The 25203-nt window shown below is 49.9% G+C and overlaps 1 protein-coding gene across 4 annotated transcripts in view; it reads right to left on the bottom strand.

The window, feature by feature from the left end:
* Positions 1-24506, bottom strand: part of PXN (paxillin) — a 48347-nt gene extending 23841 nt beyond the window's left edge. For all 4 annotated transcript variants that reach the window (XM_077875880.1, XM_077875879.1, XM_077875878.1 and 1 more), the window contains exon 1: positions 24366-24506. In XM_077875880.1, the coding sequence (XP_077732006.1) occupies positions 24366-24378 (13 nt within the window). In that variant the 5' untranslated portion in view covers positions 24379-24506. The remainder of the gene's footprint in view (positions 1-24365) is intronic.
* Between the last annotated feature and the right edge of the window lie 697 nt (positions 24507-25203).

Genomic DNA, 25203 nt, shown 5'->3' on the forward strand with positions numbered 1-25203 from the left:
TTAAACTGCTTTCTTAAGAGAAAGAGCTGGGAAGGGCACAGAGCCCCAGGCATGCCCTCGGGAAAAAGGATGGGCAGCATGTGATCTTTATGTGCCTGAAGTGTCACCTGTAGGATACATCCTGGTGGAACAAAAGTTGGAACCACTGTGAGACAGTCAAGAGCTCTGAAAAGAAGGGGCAGGTGGGAGAGAGAGAGAGACAGGGCCAGCTGCCCTGGATTCCCAAGTTGACCCCCAATGACACTTTCACTTCCCTAGAGGCATCATTTCATCTAGCTGTAGCCTTCTTTGGTCTCACATATTTTGGAAGCCTCCTGCTTCATTCTGGGCAAGACAAAGCTCTCCAAAAACCATTTGGCAGCCAGTGCCACAACTGACAGCTGGCACCTCCTAAGTAAGAGGATGGAAGGTCTAGGGAGGGCCCATCACACCCACAGGAGCCGTAAGTCTTATTTTCATCCCTCTAGTGCTCCCCACACTCGCAGGTGGTGGGCCTGGGTGGGATGGTGTCACTAATCTTTGAAGGAAGGATGCCTCCAGCCATTGTCCTGAGGAGGGCAAGACGAACTTCTCTGACAGCCCAGATCCTTGCCAACTCTCCGCATTGGGAAATCAGCCTCAACCTGGACAGGAAGGGAGCAGATGCGGGCCACAGTCCTCTGGGCTTGGGGTAACCAGAGTCACACTGGTAAACCACAAAAGAAAAGAAGGTGGGAAAGACAGACTTCCCAGAAACAAAGAACATCCAAGGAGACCTCTGGACTGTCGGCCCTGCTGGCAGGGCTCACACATAGGGCTACGAAGGTGCAGAAGAGTAGGACAGGGTGGGAGAACTGAACCAAAGTAAGACCCTGCAGTCGGCCTGCAAGAAGCCCACCAACCCCAGAGCTGAGGCAGTGACCAAGCAGATACCAAGCATCTGTGGTCCAGGGCTCATGCAGCACAGAGGGGTCCAATGCTCCAACTTGACCTATCATGGCTAGCCTCCCTACACCCCCATCTGCTGGGCCCAGCTGGTTACAGGAGATGGAGGCAGGGGAGGGGAAAGTATCCTCCTCAGTGCTGATTTGGATTTTATTGCAAGAGACATGCTGAGGCCCTGGGAATCCAACCCAGCAGAGCCAGGACAGATGGCAACAGCAGTGCCCAGCCATAGTGCCCAAAAAGCATCACACAGGAAGTCTACAGTGTACATACACAGAATGTTCCAAAGGTTTGCTTGGAGTTGGATCTGAACCACAGGGAATGTCTTCTAAAAGAAACAACGTTCTGAGGGGAAGATTTGGGGGGTGATGCTTGAAAAGACCATTTCTATCACTGACACCACTGGACACTAGACTCTACAATATTGACAAGGATTGCCTTCTCACTCTGAGGGGCCACGGGAGAGGCCCACCTGGGGTGGCGGGGGGGACAGGCCAGCATGACTCAGGAGCATTGAACCCCATCATTCTTCACTCACAGCGCCTGCTCCGTGCCTGGCAGTGTGCAGTGCACCAGGGGGTACTGCTGCCCTGGATGCTCCTGGTCTCAAATTCCCAAGGATGGACTGGGCAAGAAATCCTATGCTTCTGCACCTGAACAACTGTCTGGAAAACCAGGGAGCCACATGGTTAACCTGACAACCTCTGATTTGAACAAGCCTGCCACTGAAGCTGCTGCTTCTCCTCCTGTCTACCTCTACATCCAGAGAGGAAGTGGTCATGACGCAAGTCAGCCAGCTGATCAGATACCACCCACTAACTGCCCTCTTTCACATCAGTTTCTCTTCCAAAAGTGGAAACCTCAGTCTCCACCTGCCCCAGACCCCACTCTGTTGTGCCCCAAACTGCATTGTCTTCCTCCATGGTCACTGACCCTTGGTCGAGGTGGGGGCTGTATGCAAGCAAACAGGGTGCCTGGCCCCATTCCACATCCTTAGTCCAAACCAAGCTGAGGTAGGAGAGAGGAGTCAAATCTCACAGACTAGGAACAATAGCTCCAGTTTCCACGTGACAGGGAAAAATCTGAGAACCCAGGCACAAAGAGTAGCCACAGCACTCTCCCCTGGTGTCCAGATCCTCTGAGGGATCTGGGGCTGTGCCACCCTTAGAGCCGTGGGCAGCTCAGCATGGAGTAGCAGACAACCAGAAGTGCCAGTGGCCTCTAGAAGTGAGAAACAGGCTCCCCAGGAATCAGAAGGTCAAGTCCAAACTGCTCTGGCCCATGAGCAAGGGCTCCCGAGTGTAGATTTCCCTGTTCCTCACCTTTCCACACCTCCTTATCTTTCTGGTGAAACAGGCATCATAAATGGCTAAGGGTTGGCCCAGATAAATCTTCCAAGATCCCTTTCAACAATAAATTCTGATTCTTCTTCCGGGATGAGGGGGAGGGGGGCTGAGGGAGGCAACAGAGAATATAGCAAAAGGCCATCTGCCCGAGCCTGAAAGCCTGTGCCCCACTCCCCGGTGAACGTCATTATGCTTTCTAAGAAATCTGAGGTGGTCCTAAGAAATGGAGAGATTGGGCACCTCGGTGGCTCAGTGGTTGGGCATCTGCCTTCAGCTCAGACCATGATCCCAGGGTCCTGAGATTGAGTCCTTCATCAGGCTCCCCATAGGGAGCCTGCTTTTCCCTCTGCCTATGTCTCCACCTCTGTCTCTGTGTCTCTCATGAAAGGATAAATAAAATCTTAAAAAAAAAAAAAAGGAAAGAAAGAAAGAAAGAAAGAAAGAAAGAAAGAAAGAAAGAAAGAAAAGAAAAGAAAGAAAAGAAAAGAAAAGAAAAGAAAAAAGAAAAGAAAAGAAAAGAAAAGGAAAGAAAAGGAAAAAGAAAAAGAAAAAGAAAAAGAAAAAGAAAAAGAAAAGGAGAGATGTCACTTGAAAGCCAGGATTACTAGCTTTCTGGGAGCAGCCCGAAAGCTAGCAATAACAGTCTACTTCCCTGCAGAGCAACCACCAGCTGCAGCAATGAAATCTAGCTTTCTCCTTTGGCCCACTTCATCTGTGCATAGCACCTACCTGGTCTCAGCAGCTATGTGAGTTTGCCACACAATGCAGTGTGGGTTTGCAGCTCAACAACTTTGGTTCAAGTCCAAGCTCTGCCCCTTGCTAGCACTGCACCTCTCTGAGCCCGGTTCCCTCAGCTCAGAAGAGGCGTAACAATAGCCCCTCTGTCATGTGGACTGTGGAATCCCCAAGCCTCCCTCAAGCCATTTGGAGGAACAACTCAGATAATGAATAGAAAGTCTATCTGGCGAGTCACAAGCACACAGTCCGTACATATCCTTCATGCCAACTTCACCAGGTGACAGCAGATGACAGATGGGGGCTGAGTGGCTATCCCACCCATACAGCTAACATCCCTGACTGCCCCACCTGAGCAGGTGCGAGACAGCAGCCAGCACTACAAGCCATGAGCAATTGTAGAGAAGGTGCTCTGAAAGGTCAGGCGGGCAGCCCAACCCCACCACACAGCCCCCTCTAGGTCCAGTTAATACACCAGAACCCATCTCTGGTCTTTCCCAACAAGGAGATCTTGGCTGAAAAGCTGACAGGCTTCTGCAGAACCCAACCAAAACTGTGATCTCTCTCCCTGGCTTCAAAGACATCCCCAAGCTCAAAGGCATGCCAACTGGAAGCATCTGGAGTGCCCCATGCTCAGGCATGGGGAGCTCAGTGTACAAAGCCAACAGGAGGAAGGGTACTCACTGCTGGTCCTCCCGGGAATCTGGTCCAAAATCCAACCTTCCAGCCCCACAGTACCATCTGCTCCCAACACTCCAAGTTCTGAGGAGTAAGCCCAGGATGGGCCGAGGTAGTCCCTGCTGCACATGCCCATCTAAGGGCTCTAACTTCTAACTCGGCCAGAGCTCAGCCTTTGCAGCAGCACTGACACGAGCCTGCCCTGGACTTACTCTGAGGGCCCCCAAGCATCAGGCATGACAAGTACTTGCCTGCAGCCTGCACCTGGCCCGCATTCCCCCTTGTCCTGCTGACTTAGTTCACCTCCCCACCTATGGGGTTCCCCCTTCCAGGTGGAGAGAGCCAGAGAGCCCCCACAGCAAAGGAACTTAACCTTACTCCAGAGGTATGAACCTGACACCCACAGATAACCCTCCAGGGGATGCACACGCCACCTAAAATTATACACAGAACATCTTGCGCGCATCCCCCCACAGCATTACTCAAGGGAGATGGTTCATAATATTCATGGTCCAAAGGGGCTGGGAATCCACAAGGTGAAACCATGGTGGGAACCGAGGGCTGACAGTGGCCACTCTGCACCTGTAACTCACTGTCAGGTCCTTTGAAGACAAGTCTGACTGCCTGGGGCTGAAGCAGCTGCAGCTCCAGCTCAATCCCAGGTGACCAGAATTTCTTCCGAAATGACCCTCACTGGTCAGTGACCCAGGCAGCACACAATCTCCTCTCCAGCGAAGCTGCTGCCAGTCAGAAGGCACGAAACGTGGAAAGCCCTATTTGGGTATCCAAGGCTAGCCCTGAAAATGGATGAATTCTGCTTACTTGTCCCACCTGCCCCTGCCAGTGCTTCCACTCCTCTCCCTGGGGGCCACCTCATCTTTACCAGTGGTGGCCCAAGTCACATCCATGAACAGGTACTATGCACAGGTGCCGTGCTGGGCAAGGGGGAGACAAAGGTACAGTATCTATCCCCAGGGAGAGCTCACTAGTGGGAGACCATCACAATCTGGGCTGGCGGGAGAAGGAAGGAGGGGCTTTCCAGGCAGACAGAGGAGTAAAGGTAGAAGTAAGAAAGAGCCTGCTAGACAGAGGTGGAGCTCCGAGTACAAGTCTCAGCTTGGTGGAAGAGGAGTCAAGGACCCAGGGCCTGTTAAGGAGTCTGGACTTAGAAGCGCAAGCCATCCAAGACTGTTGGCAGGGGATAGGGAAGGCAGGACCAGGCTTGTGTTTTAGATCACTCAGGCAGTGTGTGCACGAGAAGGGGGGGCTCAACTGGCGGAATGCTCTAGATATAACTAGGTAAAAGCAACGAGACCTAGTAATTGAGTGGCTATGGAGAAATAGGGAGGAACAGAGGCATCCCACATTTGTTTCCTGTGGGAGTACGGAACATCCAACAGATGAGATTGTAGGATGGGAGAAGGAGCAGCGTGAGGGCAAGAAGGAGCATGGAAGGGTCAGCAATTGAGGACAAGCAGGACACGGGGCCATGGAGCCAGGCCTGAGGGACTTTCTTTTCCCTTGGCCACATCACCTATGAATCTCTTAGGGGCCCAGAAGGTAGCTATTTGGGAAATGATCAGTAATGCCATTTAGTTTGCTCTTCCTTTGAAAACCAATAGTTCTCCCAGCAGGGCCTGGCAGGAGCTGTAAACTACAGGCAGTCTGTTCTGGGGGTCCTCAGAGTGTCTGGTAATACTAGGGGCTCCCTTTCTTGGCCAAGTCTTTTGGTGAAGCCTGTCCTGAAATCCAAATACAAAGGTATCTCCATCCCCCAACAGCCCCCGTCCGGAAGAGGGACCAGGCCAAGCGTGTTATCACAGGAACCAGGTCCTTCCTGCCACATGGACTCACCACTGGGGCCAGTGAGCCCAGGATGAAATCTCAGGCCCCAAACTCTCAGAGAAATGCCCTTCCGAACTGGCCCAGAACCCCACCCCAGCTAAGCCTAGGCAGTTTACACACACACACACAGAGCTCAACATCTGACCAGAGGATAAAAGAAGCCCCAGAGATGGCCCTATATCAGCTGTCATACCAAGGCCACCCCAAAAGATCATTCCACTGAGGAAGCAAAGGCTGGTGACTGTCCTGGGCCTTGCAGCTCAGGCTGTCTTATTAGTTTGTAAGATCAACTAAAAGGGCACAGGATGTGAAATCACAGCCAACAAATTTAGCGCACGCGCATAAAAGCCTCCTCCCTCCTGCCCTCCACATGTGTTGTTTCTGTGCCTAGACGACCCTCTATTTTCTTTACTAGGATAAATCCTTTCATATCCCTGATACTCATCACAATTCAGTTTCCTCTTCTACAGCATGAAGATAAAGACTTTGCTTTGCCTACCTTAAAAAGAAAAAAAAAAAAAAAAAAAAGGTATGTGTAGTTTTTATGATGGGGGCCTCTTCTGTAAGAAATTCCCAAATCTTTTTACGGAATAGTATTAAAGGATGAAGGTTTGGGGCTCATATAAATGTCAACATTCCTTTTTTTTTTTTTTTTTTTTGAAGATATTTATTTATTTATGAGAGACAGAGAGAGAGAGAGAGAGGCAGAGACACAGGCAGAGGGAGAAGCAGGCTCCACGCAGGTTGCCCGATGTGGGACTCGATCCCGGGACTGCAGGATCAGGCCCTGGGCCGAAGCCAGGCACCAAACCACTGAGCCACCAGGGATCCCAAATGTCAACATTCCAATTAAAATAAACACACAATGAAGAGTCAGCTTAGGATACCATTTCTTCCAGGAAGCCCTCCCTGATCAGATTCCCTGCACAGGGTTCAAGGCCCCCCTCCTTTGAGTTCCAAAGCAGCATGCACTTCCACTACAAGAGCATGTATCCAACTGGTAAGAACCAGTCTGCCTAAGTGTCTGTGTCCCACCAGCCTGTGAGAGCTTGGTGAGGACAGGAAGTGTGTCTTTATCCATCTTCACCTCCCCACATTAAGCAGAGCCTAGAACACTTGGAGCTCCAGGGACAAGTGCTAAATGAAGGAATGACCTTGCCAAGCCCATTTGCAGCAGAGATCTACCTCACCACCTCAGTCTGTGCTGCTTCCAGGCCCTCCATGAGCACGCACTACATGCAAAGCACGGGAAGGGTGAGCAACACATGCACACAGGGCCCAGGCCTCTCTAGTCCTCTAACCCAGGACATTTCCCTCTACAGTGATCTAGTCACCACCACCTTGCCGAATAGCACCACTTCCACCCTTCAAAAAAAAAATTAGAAAAGGAACACTCCACAAGACTTTGTGGCCAGAGCACAGCAACCCTTTGTGGGTACTTAAGGTTTAAACTCCCTGTGTGGCCTTGTCTAGCTTCCTCTGTGGATGGGTGAGGGCGAGTCAGTGAGGTGGGCGAGGCGGGCCGGCTCCCAGGAGGCCAGCACCTGGAGGGCGTCTGCATAACCCAGGCAGAGTCGAGACCTGGGACTGGGAAGCACTTTCACTTGGTGTTGGAGGAAGAGGATGATGGGCGGGCAGTAGCAAGCGACAGGGCAAGAAAGAACAGGGAGAATGGCAGCCCTAGAGCCCAGCAGATCTCATCTTATCACACCTCTCCCTGTGGGGGTAGGGGAAGCAGGAGAGGCAGGAGAGGCAGGAGATGGAAGCTGGAGTGTGAGGATTTTCTGAACTGTGTGCCACTGGAACGTGTTAGCAACACCAGCCATGGGCTCTGCAGCCTGGAGTGGCAGAGAGCATCGATTATCATGGCAGAGCCACAGAGGAGCCGAACCACAAAAGCACACACAAGAGATACTGATGCTGAGGGAAGTTCCATGGGCAGGGAAAGCTAGCTAGAGAACGACAAAGTTTTTTGAAAAGGGAAAGGAAGTGGGGAAACACTGTTTTGCAAACATTCTTGTTAATTTCTTTTGATTTTAAAAGGCCCTTTTTGGGACACCTGGGTGGCTCAGGGGTTGGGCGCCTGCCTTTGGCCCAGGGCATGATCCTGGAGACCTGGGATTGAGTCCCACATCGGGCTCCCTGCAGGGAGACTGCTTCTCCCTCTGCCTGTGTCTCTGCTCTCTCTCTCTGTGTCTCTCATGAATAAATAAAATCTTTAAAAATAATAATAATAAAAAAATAAAAGGCCCTTTTTACCAAGGAAGAGAGTGTACTAGAAAGAGTAAATTTGCCTATCAACATAGCATGAGTTTTATAATATGTGTAGAAATAAAATTTAGGACTACAGTAACACAAAAGACAGGAAGAGAAAATGGAAATATATTGTTGCCAGTCTTACGTTATGTGTGAAATGGTATAACATGACCTGACAGCAGACTGTGATGAGTGATACGTGTAAACCATATAGCAACCACTTAAAAAGATAAACCAAAGAAGTATGGCTAAATAAGCCAATAGTACAGAGTCGATGGAATCCTAAAAAAAAAATACTCCATGAATCCAAAAGAAGGCAGGAAAAGAAGATTAAAGAACAGATGGTATAGGGGCACCTGGCTGGCTCAATAGATAGAGCATCTATCTGACTCTTGATCTTGAAGTTGTGAGTTCAAGCCCCTATAGGGAAAATAATGTAAGTAAGGCACTTAGAGCAATGTCTAGCACAGGGTAAACATGGTAATGGTGGAAATTATTCCATTATGTAAGTATAAATGCACTGAGAAGATTTTACAGAAATGCACTAAAATATTGTGGTTCTGATTATTTTTTTTAAGATTTTATTTATTTATTCACAAGAGGCACACACACTCACACACACACAGAGGCAGAGACACAAGCAGAGGGAGAAGCAGGCTCCATGCAGGGAGCCTGACGTGGGACTCGATCCCGGGTCTCCAGGATCACACCCTGGGCTGAAGGTGGTGCTAAGCTGCTGAGCCGCTGAGCCACTGGAGCTGCCCCTCTCTGATTATTTCTGTGAGTTTTCATCATTTCCTTCTTTGTGCATTTCCGCAGCTTTTTTTTTAAGTAGGCTCCCCACCCAAGGTAGGGCTCAAACTCACAACCCTGAGATCAAGGGTCACAAGCTCTACCCACTGAACCAGCCAGGCACCCTTGTAGTTTTCAAATTTTCCACAATGAATATGTAGGACATTGATAATCAGTAAAAACATATTTTTTGAAGATTTATTTATTTGAGAGAGTAAGCAAGAGAACACAAGAATAGGGGGGAAGGGCAGAGCGAGAGGGAGAAACAGACACCCCCACTGAGCAGAGAAGCCCAACTTGAGGCTTGATCCCAGGACCCTGAGATCATGACCTGAGCTAAAGGCAGACACTTAACCAAAAACACAGTTAAATATTAAAAGTAACATGGGGTGCCTGGGTGGTTCAGTGAGTTAAGAGTTTGACTCTTGATTTCCACTCAGGTCATGATCTCAGAGGTCGTAAGATCAAGCCCAGATGGGTTTCTGCCCTGGGTGTGGAGCCTGCTTAAGATTCTCTCTCTCCCTCTGACCACACACACCCCCGGCTCCGCTACCCACCACACACTCTCAGTCTCTCTAAAAAAAAAAAAAAAGATTCTCTCTCCCCCTCCCTCTGCCTCTTCCCCCTCAAAAAGGTAATATGAATATGATTAGTCCTTTTATTGGGCATTTACAACAATATAGAAAAATAAACTTTAAAAGCAGTGAAGAGATGTAAACCAAAAAGAACTGAAAACAGGTATGCAAATAAAAACTTGAACATGGGGGATCCCTGGGTGGCGCAGCGGTTTGGCGCCTGCCTTTGGCCCAGGGCGCGATCCTGGAGACCCGGGATCGAGTCCCACATCAGGCTCCCGGTGCATGGAGCCTGCTTCTCCCTCTGCCTGTGTCTCTGCCTCTTTCTCTCTCTCTCTGTGACTATCATAAATAAATAAAAATTAAAAAAAAAAAAAACTTGAACACGAACACAAATGGTCAGAGCAGCATAGCCAAATGCAGAAATCACCCAAATGTCTACCTATGGACAAATGAATAAACAAAATGTTGCATATATCCATACAATGTAATATTATTCAGCCACAAAAAGGAACGAAGTATTGATTCATGCTACAATGTGGATGAACCTCAAAATCAGCATGCTGAATGAAAGAAGCCAATTACTAAAGGCCACATACCCTAAGATTCCACTTATATGAAACATCCAGGAGTGCCTGGATGGCTCAGCAGTTGAGTGTCTGCCTTTGGCTCAGGGCGTGATCCAAGGGTCCAGGATCGAGTTCCACAACGGACTCCTTATGGGGAGCCCACTTTTCCTTCTGCCTATGTCTCTGCCTCTCTCTCTCTCTGTGTCTCTTGTGAATAAATAAATATTTAAAAGAAAAAAAGAATGAATGAATGAATGAATGAAGAAAGAAAGAAAGAAAGAAAGAAAGAAAGAAAGAAAGAAAGAAAGAAAGATCGATCGATCCAGAACAGGCAAATCCATAGAGACAGAAAGTAGAGTAGTGCTTGCCAGAGGCTGGGGGAGGTGATAAGGGGGAAAGACTGCTGAATGGGTATGGGGACTCCTCTGCAGTTGATGAAAATTGTTCTAGGGGACCTGGGTGAATCAGTCAATTGGGCATCCAACTCTTGATCTCAGGTCTTAATCTCAGGGTCGTGAGTTCAAGCCTCCACACTGGGCATGAAGCCTACAAGAAAGAAACACAGAGAGACAGAAAGAAAGAAAGAAAGAAAAAGAGAAGGAGAAAGAAAAGAGAAAAGGGGATCCCTGGGTGGTGCAGCGGTTTGGCGCCTGCCTTTGGCCCAGGGCATGATCCTGGAGACCCGGGATAGAATCCCACATCAGGCTTCCGGTGCATGGAGCCTGCTTCTCCCTCTGCCTATGTCTCTGCCTCTCTCTCTTTCTCTCTCTGTGATTATCATAAATAAATAAAAATTAAAAAAAAAAAAAAAAGAAAAGAGAAAAGAAAACGATAAAGAGTTCTGGAACTAGATAGAGGTAATATTTACACAAACTGTAAATGCACTAAATGCCACTGAATTAATTGTACACTTTAAAATGGTTAATTGTGAGGGCACTTGGGTGCTTCAGTCGGTTAAGTGTGACTCTCTTGATTTTGGCTCAGGTCATGATCTCAGGGTCCTGGGATTGAGCCCCTAGTTGAGTCAGGCTCCGCACTCAGCAAGGAGCTGCTTCTCCCTCTGCCTCTGCCCTGCCCCTTGTTTGTGCTCTCTCTCTCTCTCTAAATAAAAATTTTTTTAATATTTAATTAAAAAATAAAGTAAAATGGTTAATCACATATGAATTTCACCTTAGTTAAAAAAAAACACAGTGAAGGGTATGTATATCATACGAGTGCTTACATAATTACAAATGTACAGAAAATGGTTGGGAAAGATAGACACCGAACTATTAACAATAGTTACTAGTTATCCCTGGTGGGAAAAGGTCAAAGGACTTTCTGTTTTGTACCTTTTTAAATTTTTTGTAATAAGCATGTATCTTTTTCTTTGACATAAAAACTTTTTACAGGGACACTTGGGTGGCTCAGTGGTTGAGCATCTGCCTTTGGCTCAGGTCGTGATGCGGATCCTGGGATCAGTCCCACATCTGGCTCCCCACAAGGAGCCTGTGTCTCCCTCTGGATACGTCTCTGCCTCTCTCTGTGTGTCTCTCATGAATAGATAAATAAAATCTTTAAAAAACTAAACAAAACAAAAACAACTTTTTACAAAAGTAAGTAACACTACAGATACAAAATGACATGAGAGGGCAGCCTGGGAGGCTCAGCAGTATAGCGCACCGCCTTCGGCCCAGGGCATGATCCTGGAGACCCAGGATTGAGTCCCACGTCGGGCTCCCTGCATGGAGCCTGCTTCTCCCTCTGCCTGTGTCTCTGTCTCTCTCTCCTCTGTGTCTTTCATGAATAAATAAATAAAATCTTTAAAAAAAAATGACATGAGAAAGGTCCCTTGAGGACGCCTGGGTGGCTCAGCAGGTGGGTGCCTGCCTTTGGCTCGGGGCGTGATCCTGGAGTCCCGGAATCGAGTCCCACGTCGGGCTCCCTGCATGGAGCCTGCTTCTCCCTCTGCCTGTGTCTCTGCCTCTCTCTCTCTCTGTGTCTCTCATGAATAAATAAATAAAATTTAAAAAAGAGAGAGAGAGAAAGGTCCCTTGAGAAAAGCAAGCTTGAGGCTACACTGTGGCAGGTGTGTAGTAATGAAGAAAACCAGGACCCCCACATATCTCCCAAAAAGGGGAAGAATGAGAAAAAAGCACAGTTCTGCTCTCCTACTAAGTGTTGTGGGCAAGTACTTTCTCCTCAGTGGCCTCAGTTTGTCCATCTATAACACACATGGATTGAATCTTGTAAGTGATTTTCAAATGTTTTCACACTGTTATTTTCCATGTCTTAAAAAGCCACAAAACTCCTTATGTAATTGCATTCTTGGATAAAAGTCCAATACATAAACTGCTAAAAAAAAGTGAGTCACCCTGGTTGAGGAAGATGATGGGCTGGAGACCCCCACACACATGTGTACCCAGAGTGGATTATCCTAAGACTTCTTCCAGCTCTGGAAGCGTAGGGAGGCATCTAAGGAAGATTGGATGGGTCCAGGACCACAGAAAGAGGAGTGTTGACTCATCACACCCAACAGAACATTCAGAGGACAAATCTCACAGGCAGAAGAAGCAAGGGAGAAGAGGAAGGGCAGAGGAGAGATGACATCCAAGCCAGAGATGCCAAAAGGAGCTACTACCAGCAACACCATCAACAGCCAGTGACCAGCAAACCAAAGGTTCCCAGGGACAGATGGACTGTGACACCCTGGCCCGCATGCCGCTGAACAAGGTCAGGCAGAGAACAGCTGTCTCCAGGTCAGTGTTCCTGCTGCTCTCGGGGTGCAAACAGGATGTTTGGAAGCAGATGACCACAAGTGACCACAGGAAGCTGTGACAACCACCTCCAGGTGACATTTCTCTTCTTTCCCCAGCTTGTTTCCGGCATGACTGCCTCAGGCCAGCAAAAAGACATCAAGTGCTAACTTCCAATGAGGGAGAAGGGGCAGAAATTCTTGGAAAGTTCAGGATACAGGAGAAAAGGCATCTGAGATGGTGAAGGGGAGAGGAAAAGAGGCCACTCCACTATCCCCCCAGGGTACAGCTAGGCTGACTCTACTAAGAAAGGGGGAGGAAGTCACACATCCACTCACAAGCCAAGACAGGCAACACATGACCAAGCAAGAACTTTTCCAAGACAGGCACCACATGACCAAGCAAGTCCAGGAGGGTAACCACTTCTGGTCTCTCTCCTTTAAGCCCACCCTAGAAGAACCAGCCCAACTTGGCTGTCCTGGACTTCAGCAGTGATGAGAAACCACCCCAGTGGGTCAGCCAGGCCAGGAATCCAGGGGCGGGGGATGGCAAGTCCAGAGGAAACCAAGTGCAGGCTGTGGGACACTCCCATTTCCACCTAAGGAAGAGGAATGTTCCTGGAAACAGAGAGCGAGAAAAAGCCTGGCCAAGACTCTCTGAGCCATTTCTACCTTCCCATAGGCCCCAGGGCTGACCTAACAGATCAACTACCCCTAAAAGGCACAGAGGCAAGCAGGGCAGCCTAGCCACTGGGACAGCTTCTTGCTTTAGCTGGACTCATTCACTGACAAAGACCTCAGCTTATGGTCCAAAAACCAAACTCTCCCTTTCTTTACTGATACTTGGAGCCTCATTGGCCCAGACCCATCCTATGAGGCTTTAGAGATGTCACAGAGCATCCTTCACAGCCTTCCTTGACAGAGGAAGGCCTGTGGATTCTGGGACAAGCCCAGTGCTGAACTGGAAGTGGATCCTAGGGCCAGTCTCTGTGGCAGCTCTCCAATGTTAGTGTTAGATGAGCAGTTAGTATAAACCAAGCCACGGAACGACCTCCTTCCCCAGCCACTTCCTCTCCAAAGCCACCAAAGAGGCTCTGGGGAAATGCAATGTCTTATAACCAAAACCAAACCTAATACCACCAGCACTAGGGGACAACTATCTTATCTGTAGAGCTGTGCCCCCAAGCTCTCTACCCCACAGGGCCATAAGAGTCCCAAATCACATCCTCCCAGGAGATAACCCAGGTCAGATTCAGCTGAATGCTCAACCAGGCTCATATGCACTACATGTTTGCCACCTATCCTCTTTACCCACTACTATTCAACACTGTAAAAAAGTAACAAAATTTTAAAATTAAAAATAAATAAATGTTTTCCACCAAGACCACAGGCAGCTGACTAGCAAAGTGAAGAGGTGACAGAGAAAACCAAGACCCCAAAGCAACGGCTAGAGTTTTACAAGGAGGAGGTGCCTGGGTGGCTCATTTGGTAGAGCATCTCCCTTCAGTTCAGATAGGTCCTGAGATCGAGCCCCTACATCTGGATCCCTGCTCAGTGGGGAATCTGCTTCTCCCTCTGCCACTCCTCCTGCTTGTGCTCCTCTGTGTGTTCTCTCTCTCAAATAAATAAAATATCTAAAAAAGAAAAGAAGCCCAATTTACATTAGATCTGTGAAGTTATATTGAAGTGGGAAGGTCAAGAGGTTGGGTGGTTGGAACCAGAAAAGAGCCTTCTCAAGGACCAGCTGCAAAGATATAAAAGGAGGAAGGGGAGGGGAGACAGGTAAGGAGGCAATTTCCTGCAACTTGGACAAAGATCCAGACTCTAGGCAAAGCTAAGTGCTTGGAGTGGTCAGAAGTGATATCTAATGCAGAAAATGAAGCTTAAGAAAGTCCCTAGATGGGGGCAGCCTGGGTGGCTCAGCAGTTTAGTGCCACCTTCAGTCCAGGGCATGATCCTGGGGACCCGGGATTGAGTCCTGCATCGGGCTCCTTGCATGAAGCCTGCTTCTCCCTCTGCCCGTGTCTCTGCCTCTCTGTGTGTGTCTCTCATGAATAAATAAATAAAATCTTTAAAAAAAAAAAAAAAAAAGAAAGCCCCTAGATGGGATGCCGGGCTGGCTCAGCCAGTGGAGTATGCAACTCTTGGGTCTCAGGGTTGAGTTCGAGCTCCATGTTGGGTGTTGAGATTACTTTTTTATAAGTAAATTAATTAAATCTTTTAAAAATCTTAAAAAAAAAAAGAAAAAAGAAACCCCCTAGATTTAGCACATGTGCATATGCCATAAACATGAGGCAGAAAGATAGCATTCTTAGAACTTCCCCTGGCAGGGTCAGGCAGGAATATGTACAAAGGAGCTCAGCCTACTGTAGGCAACAGAAGAGGACCGACAAGAGGGCTGGAGCTGTAGAGGCCAACCCAGTGGTGCCTTGGAAGAGGGGCATCCAGTGCAGCCAACTGATTCTTCAAAAGAGACAACATATGGATTTTTATGTGTAACTCCTAATGTTTTAAATGTTGGCAACCATAGTTGACAGTTGAACAACATGTGGGTTAAGGACACTGACTCCCTGAGAAGCTGAAAATTCACATAGAACTTTTTTTTTTTAATAACATCAAAACTTTAATAAGCAGCTTATGTCAGTCAATAATGAAAATCCACATATAACTTTTGAGTCCCCCATATTTTAACTGCTAATAGCTTACTAGTGACCAGAAGCCTTAATAATAATACAAAGAAAACATACTTTGTATGTATATCTTATGTACATATTTTGTATGTTACATACTGTATGCTTACAATACAGTAAGCTATAGAAAAGCAAATGTTAAGGAAATCATAAGGAAGAGAAAATGCATTGACAGAACCATACTGTATTTACTTTTTTAAAAAACCATGTATAGGAATGCCTGGGTGGCTCGGCAGTTGAGCATCTGCCTTTGTCTCAGGGCGTGATCCCAGAGTCCCGAGATTGAGTCCATCAGACTTCCTGCATGGAGCCTGTGTCTCTGTCTCTCTCTCTCTGTGTGTCTCTCATGAAAAAATAATAAAAAAATAAAACAAAACCTTTTTAAAAAACCACGTATAAATAGACTCACACAGTTTAAAACCATGTTGTTTAAGAATCAAACTGTAAGGACGCCTGGGTGGTTCAGTGGTTGAGCGTCTGCCTTTGGCTCAGGGTATGATCCCGGGGTCCTGGGATCGAGTCCCACATCGGGCTTCCTGCATGGAGCCTGCTTCTCCCTCTGCCTGTGTCTCTGCCTCTCTCTGTGTCTTTCATGAATAAATAAATAAAATCTGTTAAAAAAAAAAAAGAAACTGTAATTTGGAATATTTTTAAATACTAGGAAGGCCAAGTAACACAGGTCTTCAGGTCAAATACAACCTATGGTTCCAGTACGAAGAACCAAAAAGAGAATGAGTTTGGTGCCAGAAGACCTAAGGTCACACACTCAGGTCAAGCTCTTGCATCAGGATCTGGGTGACACTGGGTGTGTCCCTAAGTCCCTTGAGCTGCAGTTTAGCTTCCTCATCTTCAAAATGCGGAAAACTAGGGATGCCTGGGTGGCTCAGCAGTTGGGCAGCTGCTTTCGGCTCCAGTTGTGATCCCCGGATCTGGGATTGAGTCCCACATAGGGCTCCTGTGAGGAGCCTGCTTTTCCCTCTGCCTATGTCTCGGCCTCTCTCTCTGTGTCTCTGATGAATAAATAAATAAATCTTTTTAAAAAAGGGGTGGGGTGGGGAACAAGCATCCACCTCAAAGGACTGCAGTCAGAGTCACATCAACAGTGATGAGGCACACAAAAAATGTTGCCTAAATCTCAAAGTGTTGAGCAAAGGCCTGTGATGTCACATAGGCCAAGAGAAGAAAAGGGGACAATAACAAAGAGAGCAGACAATGCCTGAGGCCATGAAGAGACAGTGAGGAGGAAATGAGCTGAGTCTTTGCTGGTGCGCAGGCTGGCCGGAAGAATCTGGACAATAGAATCCACGTCAGGGGTGGAAATATAAATTTAGGGAGTCGCCAGCACGTAAGTAAAAAAAAGAGGTCACGCAAGTAGATAAACTGACCTAGGTACCTAGGAGCAAAACAGGGAGCCAGCAAAAGCCTCTGGAATAACACAGAGGTAGACCCCCATGAAGGGATTAGAGAAGGAAGTGGGGAAGGAAGTAGGGGGGAGTGTGTCTGTAGAAAAGAGATCTCAAGGGAGAGAGGGGGAAATAAGGCCACTAAAGAGTAGGATGCATTCTTAGCAAAAGAGAAAATGTGAAAGAATGGCCCAGGCTGTGCTAAAAACAAAAAAAAAGGAGCAAAGTAAAGACATGATGAAGAAGTTAGAAGAGGTAGATGGGTAAAGAGAGAGAACCAGAAGAAAAAGGGACCTACGGATGGCCACATCAGGTCTACACTGATGGGATATAAGGGGAAGAGGGCTACTGAGGCTTATAAAAGGTGGTGAGGTGGAGAGACATGTGGGGTGAATGAACAGACAGCCATGGAGGGTCTATCTATTGTGTGCCAGTCCCACACCCCTCATCTCCTGCACACTCCCAACACTGCAAGAGGCAGGCTGTAGGCCCATTTTCAACAAGATTTTTCTGTTGTCGAGAGTGGGGCCCAGGTCTCCATGGCTTATTCAAAAGGATACACAGACTGTTGTCCAGAGGTGTCTCAAGCAGCATGAGGATCCATGAGCTAAACTGAAAAGGGCTCCCCAGAGGCTTCCACCCACCTTCATGCTTATCCAGGGCTCTACTATTCAAAACAGCTGGAAATGTGCACCCTGCTCTCCCCAACAAGAAAACAGAACAGAACATGGCTGTCTCTGCCAAGTGAGTTCTGAATAAGCTGCATTCCATTTCATTAAAACAATTACCTGAGTCCCAGCCAAGAATTACATACGGCTTCCTCACGGCACCGCCCCTCCCCCCCATAAAACACACATCGTGCTGTGTTTCAAACAGGCAGAGAAAGGCCATGACACACCACTCTGAGACCTCACTAGGAAGATCCCTCCTTCATCCCTACCAAGTGGCCAGCCTCTGCATCCTTGCATGCTGACAGACAGGCGTGAGTCTCAAAGAAGACCCTCGAGTGAAGTGCTCCCCTTACAAGAGCCTGCTGGCTTCCCAAAAGGTTTCTAGTAGGCATCAGGCCCTCAAAGCCAAGGGGCCACTGGCTATTTCTCCCAAACAGATGGGAGGCCAAGGTGGCCCATCTTTGAGTTAGACAAGAGGGACCTGGGAGTGGGGATTCCAGGACTGGGGATTCCAGGACTGGGAGCCTAAATTTGGAGGATTGAATGGCCAGATCTGAGCTGCAGGGAAGAGCCCAGGGCCACTCTGGCCCACACTGCCCACAGGCTAGTGGTGTTCTTTGGGCCACAGATAAGAGGTTCATGATGTGAAGCAAATGGCATTTCATCCCCTCCCCCAGGCTCCAGCTGCCCAGAGGCTATTCTTTTGTAAAGCCTCGCTCTGCATCCCACCCAAGCAACCCTCTCCAAACTCTGACCGGAGCCCAATATCTCCCTTGTCCTGACCCTGGTCTGATTAATGTCACCACACCCAAAATAACCCCAGAGGCTGCCTCCACACTATGGAAGTTCACTGTCTCTGGCTGGCCCCATGCTTTTTACTGCATGGGTCATTGTGGCTGTGTGCCCCCACCAGAGCTGAGGGTTACCAGTCTTGATCATCACGGGCCTGCCTGGCTCCTGTCTGCCCACCCAGCCTTTCAACCACTGGCACAGTATCACAGGAGGCCGAGACACTATGTACACTCCTGGCTGAATAACCCTGAGCCCACTATGGAATAAGCAATGTTTTCTTAACTTTTTCCCAACTTTTGATCATGACAGTGTCTAAACATACAGAGAGAGAGAAGTTGGAAGACCATTTCAATGAGCACCCATATATTCTCTATCTAGATTCAGTCATTAACAGTTTGCCATTTTATAAAAACACATGCACGCATGCTTGCAGGCTGTGTGTATACATACACACACATATATATATGTATGTATGTATATACACACACACGTATATATACCCCTCCTTTCTACTGTATCATTTAAAACTCAGTTGCAGGGACACCTGGGTGGCTCAGTGGTTGAGCATCTGCTTTCAGCTCAGGTCATGATCCCAGGGTCCTGGGATCAGGCCCATATCAGGCTCCCCATAGGGAGCCTGCTTCTCCCTCTGCCTATGTCTCTACCTCTCTCTGTGTCTCTCATGAATAAATAAAATCTTTAAAAAAAAAAATGGGGGGCAGCCCAGGTGGCTCATTGGTTTAGCACTGCCTTCAGCCCAGGGCCTGATCCTGGAGACCCAGGACCGAGTACCAAGTCAGGCTCCCTGCATGGAGCCTGTGTCTCTGCCTCTCTCTCTCTCTCTCTCTCTCTCTCTATGTCTCTCATGAATAAATAAATAAAATCTTTAAAAAATTAAAATTAAAAAAAATTTTTTAAATGGGGATGCCTGGCTGGCTCTGGTTTAGTGCCTGCCTTTGGCCTAGGGCATCATCCTGGAATCCCAGGATCAAGCCCCATATCGTGCTCCCTGCATGGAGCTTGCTTCTTCCTCTGCCTATGTCTCTGCCTCTCTCTCTCTCTCTGTGTCTCTCATGAATAAATAAATAAAATCTTAAAAAAGAAAAAAAAATGAGTTGGGACGCCTGGGTGGCTCAGCGGTTGAGCATGATCCCAGTTTGGGGATTGAATCCCACATCGGGCTCCCTATGAGGAGCCTGCTTCTTCCTCTGCCTGTGTCTCTGCCTCTCTCTGTGTCTCTCATGAATAAATAAATAAAATCTTAAAAAAAAAAAACGAGTTGCAGACATCATGACACTTCACTCCTAAATACTTTTAACATGCACCTAACAATGACAATATCCACCCATAAAACCACAATACCACAATCACACAAGAAATAAGCATTAAAAAGCCGTTTTTAAGGGAAAACTTGGCCACCAGGGGCTCTGCTGGGCCCGGCCAACCACACGTTCTGCCTGCCACTGGCCCAGCATCCAAGGCCTCCCTGGAGAGGCCAGCCCTGAGTCCCACTGGTTAGGCAATCAAGTCTTTAGCTGGAAGACTTAACAGGACGTGAATGCACACTTCAGGCCAGATGTGAGACTCCTAACAGGACCCCAACTGAAAAGGCAAAGTGGGGGCTGGGGAGGCTATGGGCCTATCCCGGGTAAGGAGATAATTCCTGGACACCTATTTTAATCAGGTGATTTGTCAAGGTTTCTGGGAAAACTCAGCCCCCTAACTGTCTGTCTCCCTCTCTCCCTCCCAGAAGACACCCTCAATTCTCCACCTTAAACATTTTCATCGACTTCCTCCTCTGGAAATGGGCTGGCTCCAACTGACAGAAATGTACAAACACCTGAATGAAGACAGGAGCATGTCTGTATGGGCCAGGGGCACAGAGGGCTTTATTCCAACCAGGAGTAGAAGAGGGACCTCAAAGGACAACACTCTGTCCTGAGGAGAACAGGTGACTGGGGATGGGAGGGCACTGAGAGGGAGACTCTGCCACAAGTGCCTAGCAGCCCATCCCAAGAAAGAACAAATGAGTAAAAGATAGGGAAGAAGCCCAAAAGCAGGAAGAAGATGGATGTGGGAGACCGAACAGAGAATGGGGGCTGTGCAGAGAGGGCAGGAAAGATTTTTAGCATATGGAAAACCACCAAACCAATAGGCAAGCAAGATCCGATCCAGTTTCACGAACAGAGGTGTAAACACGGTTACAAGCCTGACTCTGCATTTAAACCCCAGCCCTGCCAGTCACTAGTTAACAGAATCTGGGCAAGGGAGCTAACCCTCTCTGTACCTCAGTTTTATCATTTGTAAAATGGATAGCAGTAATAATAATTGAACCCATGACTCCTACAGCCAACATGAGTCAGTGAAACAATGCATGTAAGGTGCCCAGTACAGTGCCTGTACATAGTAAGTGCTCAATAAACATTATGGGAAAGAGTTCTACAAATGTTTGTTATTGAGACCAGGCCAACCCAGGGAAGAACTGCAATGAGCGTGAAAGTTTTCAACTTTCTGGCCTTGGGCCAAGGCAGAGGCCCAGGGAAGCTGTAGAGGGCCAGCACACTCCATGCAAGAAGAGTTATATGGGGGAGCGGTGCTGCTCGGTGCCTCAGCGGTAACTCTGGCCTTCTGTGGGCCCCTCCAGCCAAGGACCCACCCAGCTTCCCAGTGCATGGCTGTCACTAGGGAAGCTGGAGGGAATACTGCGATGCTCCCTTGGAAGGTCTCCAACCCACAGCAGCAGGGCTGTGGCCCCAGCAACCCAAACCTCTCTACACTGACCTGGGGCTGCCCAGGAAGCAGACAGCTTAGCACAATGGAAAGGGCACCTGCTTAAGAATCAAATACCCCGGGGTTCAGAGCCCAGGAGTATTTGGGCTCACCAGTGTACAGCCCCGAACAAGATCAGTGCTGACGCAGAACACACCATCACTCCCCGGACTGCCTCTGCTGCAGGCCCAGCAGCTGGGTGCCCTGACCCTGGCCTAACACACAGAGCCACCACAGACAGGCAAGCCCAAAGTCCAGACTTTCCATGGAAACAGGGAGGCTCCATAGCCCGGAATGCCCCAGGCAACTCCCCTGCCCCCCTAGCACTCCCCCTAAGGACAATGAGGCACTGTTTTTCAGGGGGTCAAGACTGCTGAGAAGCTGAAAGAAGACATGTCCAGATTCTAGCAGCAACTGGGCATGGCCAACAGCTGGCTGCTCCCCCTCTAAGAGATGGGAAGGCAAAGCTATCAAGGTCTCAACTGGACCCACCCTTTTCGAGAGGCCATTTATACAGGATGGCCCCCAGGGCACAAATTTTGAAGGTAACAAGCAATTACTCAGCAGACCCATGGCTCACCCCCCAGTTAGTCACCTCACCAAGCACTTAATCTTATGATGATTTAGATGACCAGATCTGGAATTAGATCAGTCTGGGTTCCAATCCCAGCTTCCCCCCAGTGAACCTCCCAGAGCTTGTTTCTCCATCTGTAAAGTGGAGATAAAACACCTCCCAATTGGAACGGCAGTGATCAGACCCCTAAAGTGCTGAGTCCGATGCCTGTCTCTCATCAAGCACACGTGACCATTACTGGGCCGCAGCTGTGATCACAGCCCCCCAAGAGCAGGAGCAACATGAGCAAGGGGAGAGCGAGGAGTTGGGTCCGAAACCGTAATCAGAGTACATCTCAGTGTTGTGGGAACTCTGTCCAGGAAACTCTAGCCAGAACTCAACAGAGCAAACTCCAGGCCAAACCAGCATCTAAACAGTAATGGGAAAAGCCACCAGCAGCCACCCCACAGCACAAAGAGGAGAGAACACACAGGGAAGGGCAGTGTTTATGCTTTCCTGCCCAAAGAGCTATAAATTTGTAACTTATTAAACAGCACATGGTGAGTCTGTCACTAGCAGCTATAAGGAGGGAGGAGTTCCCCAATTTTTAAGACCAAAAAAAACTAAAGTCGCAACAGAGACTGCCCCCTCCAGCCTTGCCATAAGACAGACCATAAACTCTGTTTCAGGGACCAGGAGGCTCACAGCTGAGAGCACTCTCAGGAGAAAAATAAAAACAAGAGGCCTGGCCTTTGTGTCCACCCTAACTAAGGAAAACAGCTGACAGGCAGTGTGTTGAGCAGCCATCCAGACAGCTGATGGGGCCTGAGCACAGAGGCAAATTCCTCTCCCCTTCCTGATCGCCCCACTGCTCCCACCCTGGGGCTGCAGTGCAGCCAGGCATGGCTGGCCTCCTGGGAGCTTAGGCCAAGGAAGTCAGGCAGCCCTGACAACTGGGGAGTCTGTGCTGGAAGGCAGCAGAAATTACAGGTGGCAGCCGTCACCCCTGCGACCCCTCCTTCACCCCCTCCTCAGGAAGAAAGGCCTCTTGATACACAAGAGCTGCAGATCTAGGAGCTAAGGACTCGGTTTAGTCATGTTTTTTTCATTCTGTGGTGGTGCAGCCTTGGGCAAGTCTGTCTCTGTTAGTCTGTTTTCTCCAGTTGTAAAAGGCAGGTACTAATGACAGCAGTGGCCCTAATAAGGGGCTCTTATAAAGGGCTGCTGGAAGGGAGAACGGGACAAGTTGAGGTATGGGGAAATACTCCATAAGCAGCAAATTTCAATTCCTGCAGTCTCCTTCTGCCAGTATACTCTTTCCTTGAGATTAACTCCGTTTCCTGGCCCTAAATGGAAGACTGTCAGAGGACAGGAATTCTGGACTCCAGCAGCAAACTCTACAAAACTTTCTCAGACCTTCAAACAGTACCGTGTGGAAGGGACCGTATAAAAGCAACAGAAACACATCAGCATTTTAGAAACTCTAACTCTGCTACCCGGTTCCTGCTGGGAAAGCCTAGAGACTTTCAGATCCTGATTCAAAAACTATGCCCCAGTCTCCTTTCAGCTTATTTTTTATGTGAAAAAAAATACCTGCCTGCAAGCTATGCCAACCTTGAGCGTGTTGGAAAAATGGGTGCCAATCCTGACCCAAAGGCAGAAGTATGCTTGGCAGCCATCACGCTCTGCAAAACAGGCAGGACTATACACCATCCCCATCACCAGGTTCTTTCAGCGGCACCCTGATCTTTTTCAAAAGGAAGCTGGCGGTCCTCCTCCCTGTCCCCTTGGAAGTCCAGGGCCTACGAACAGCCAGTCTTCACTCAGTGCCCTGTGTGCTTGGGGGAGGCCAGTCAGTGCTGTCTGATGAATCTACTTCTCAGAGCCTGGGACACAGAAAGAATCAGTGGTCACACAAGCCACCCACAGTCCAGAGTGGGAAGACAAGGCTCCTACAGAGAAGAAACTACCCCCACCCCTTACCTCCCCAGCTCAGAGGCCCTCTGGCTACAGGCATGAAGGGCAGGGAGACAGAGGGAAGAGTGAATCCTCTCACTCTAGGGTTCAGGCCATTCAAGGCATTCCTAGAACCCTGGCATCAACCCCCTTGGGTTTAGTGTCAGGTTCCAGGAGATACCTTTCCCTGTCCTAACACCAATCAAGACTGGACTGAAAGGAGTAGTTTTGGAGCTCTGATAACATGAAAACAGTAAAACTCTGTTCTGGGCATCCTGTCCTCCTTACCTGTGTGGCCTCCAGCAAGGAGGCCGATGCTGGGGGGTGGGAGGAACCCTGCCAGCCGGGGCAAGTCCAGAGATGGCCATACCCTGGGGCCCGCTTCCCACCTCACTCCCCTGGCGCTGCCCCAGAATCTGGGAGTGGGGGGGGGGGATCATGTCTCCCCGGCTTACTCTTCTAGGATTAGGCTGATCTGTGATAGGAAAGGGGAGGGGCTGGTCCAGACTGGACAAGGCACCCGGCGAAATGCAGTGACCGGAGACGAAACAGGGCGCCCAGACCTGGGGTGGGGGGTGGTTAATGGGGACAGATGAGAAACTTGTCTTTGTGGGGGTGTGGTCAGCGGAGGCTCTGCTCTAACTTGCGAAATGAAAGGGGTGGGCGTGGAGGGGCTACCCCTGAAGTCGGGGCCCTTGAAGGGGTGGGCGCAGGTCCACCGGGAGTGCAGGCAGCTGCTCCCCCGAGCTGGGCGGTCGATCCGGGAGGTGGGGGCTGGGGGAGCCGGCTGTGAAGGGAGGGTCCCACGGAGGGGGGGGCGGGGCGGGGCGGGGCGGGCGGCAGGTCCCTAAGGTGCAAGCTGACCCCGGCGGCTGGGTCTCCGGGGTCCGGGGTCCGGGGTCCGGGGTCCGGAGGCGCGGCCGTACCCGAGGCGGGGGCTGGCGGCTGTGAGGACCGCGGCGGGGCCGGCCTGGCCCGGGACCCCCGCCCCGCGGCCCCCCGCCGCTCGCTCGCGCCCGCCAGGCCCGGGGCCGCGCGCCCCTCGCAGCCTCCTCCCTCGGCCTCCCGCTCACTCACCGAGGTCGTCCATGGCGGGGCCGCGGGCGCCGGGGGCCGGCTCGGCGTCGCGCTCTGTGCCCGTCCCGGGGCCGCTGCTCGCCGCCCCGCAACTTTTCCGCCGCGAGCCTCGGCCCGGAACGGAACGCGCCGCCGCCGCGCGCGCCCCGCCCCCGCGAGCACGCGCGCCCCCCGACCCCGCCCCCCGCCCCCCGCCCGCGGGCGCCCCCGGGAGCCGCCGGCCCCGCCCCGTGCGGACGCTGGCCCCGCCCCGCCGCCGGCCGCGAGCGCGCGCCCAGCCTGCAGTGGGCCGGGCCGGGCCGGGCGGGGCGGCGGCGCCCCCTCGCGGCCGAGCCTGCAGGCGGGAGGCTCCCAGACCTGCGGGCCCTGCGGTCAGTCTCGGCCTCAGTCACATGCTTGACTGTCTGGCTGACAGACCCATCGGCTTCGACATCTCACAGTCTGACCGGTGTCTGTCCATCCACCAGTCACCCACGCATCCGCTGGAGACTCAGGCTTGTCCGCCAGTTTGTCCGTCTCTCTTCCAGTAGGTCATCTCCCAGGAGGACCCCAAATCAGTACCGAGCAAAACAAGGAACCTTTGGAGGACCTTTCTTGGGGTCGCTCTCTGGTGCAGCCTGCAATCCAGCCTTTGAAGCCAGATTCAGTACTTTCAAGGTTGTATATCCCTTAATGTTCCACATGTCCACCCTCCCTAAAGGGAGGCTTTTCCAAAACTCTGCATGGAGCAGAGGGGAACCCACCTTAGTAAGGCATTCAGGAAAAAACTTCAAGGCGATTACACCCAGTGCCAGGCACAGTTTCCTGAAACACCCACTGCTACCCCAGAGCCCAGAGG

Source organism: Canis aureus, chromosome 27 (assembly GCF_053574225.1).
Source record: "Canis aureus isolate CA01 chromosome 27, VMU_Caureus_v.1.0, whole genome shotgun sequence".
NCBI lineage: Eukaryota > Metazoa > Chordata > Mammalia > Carnivora > Canidae > Canis > Canis aureus.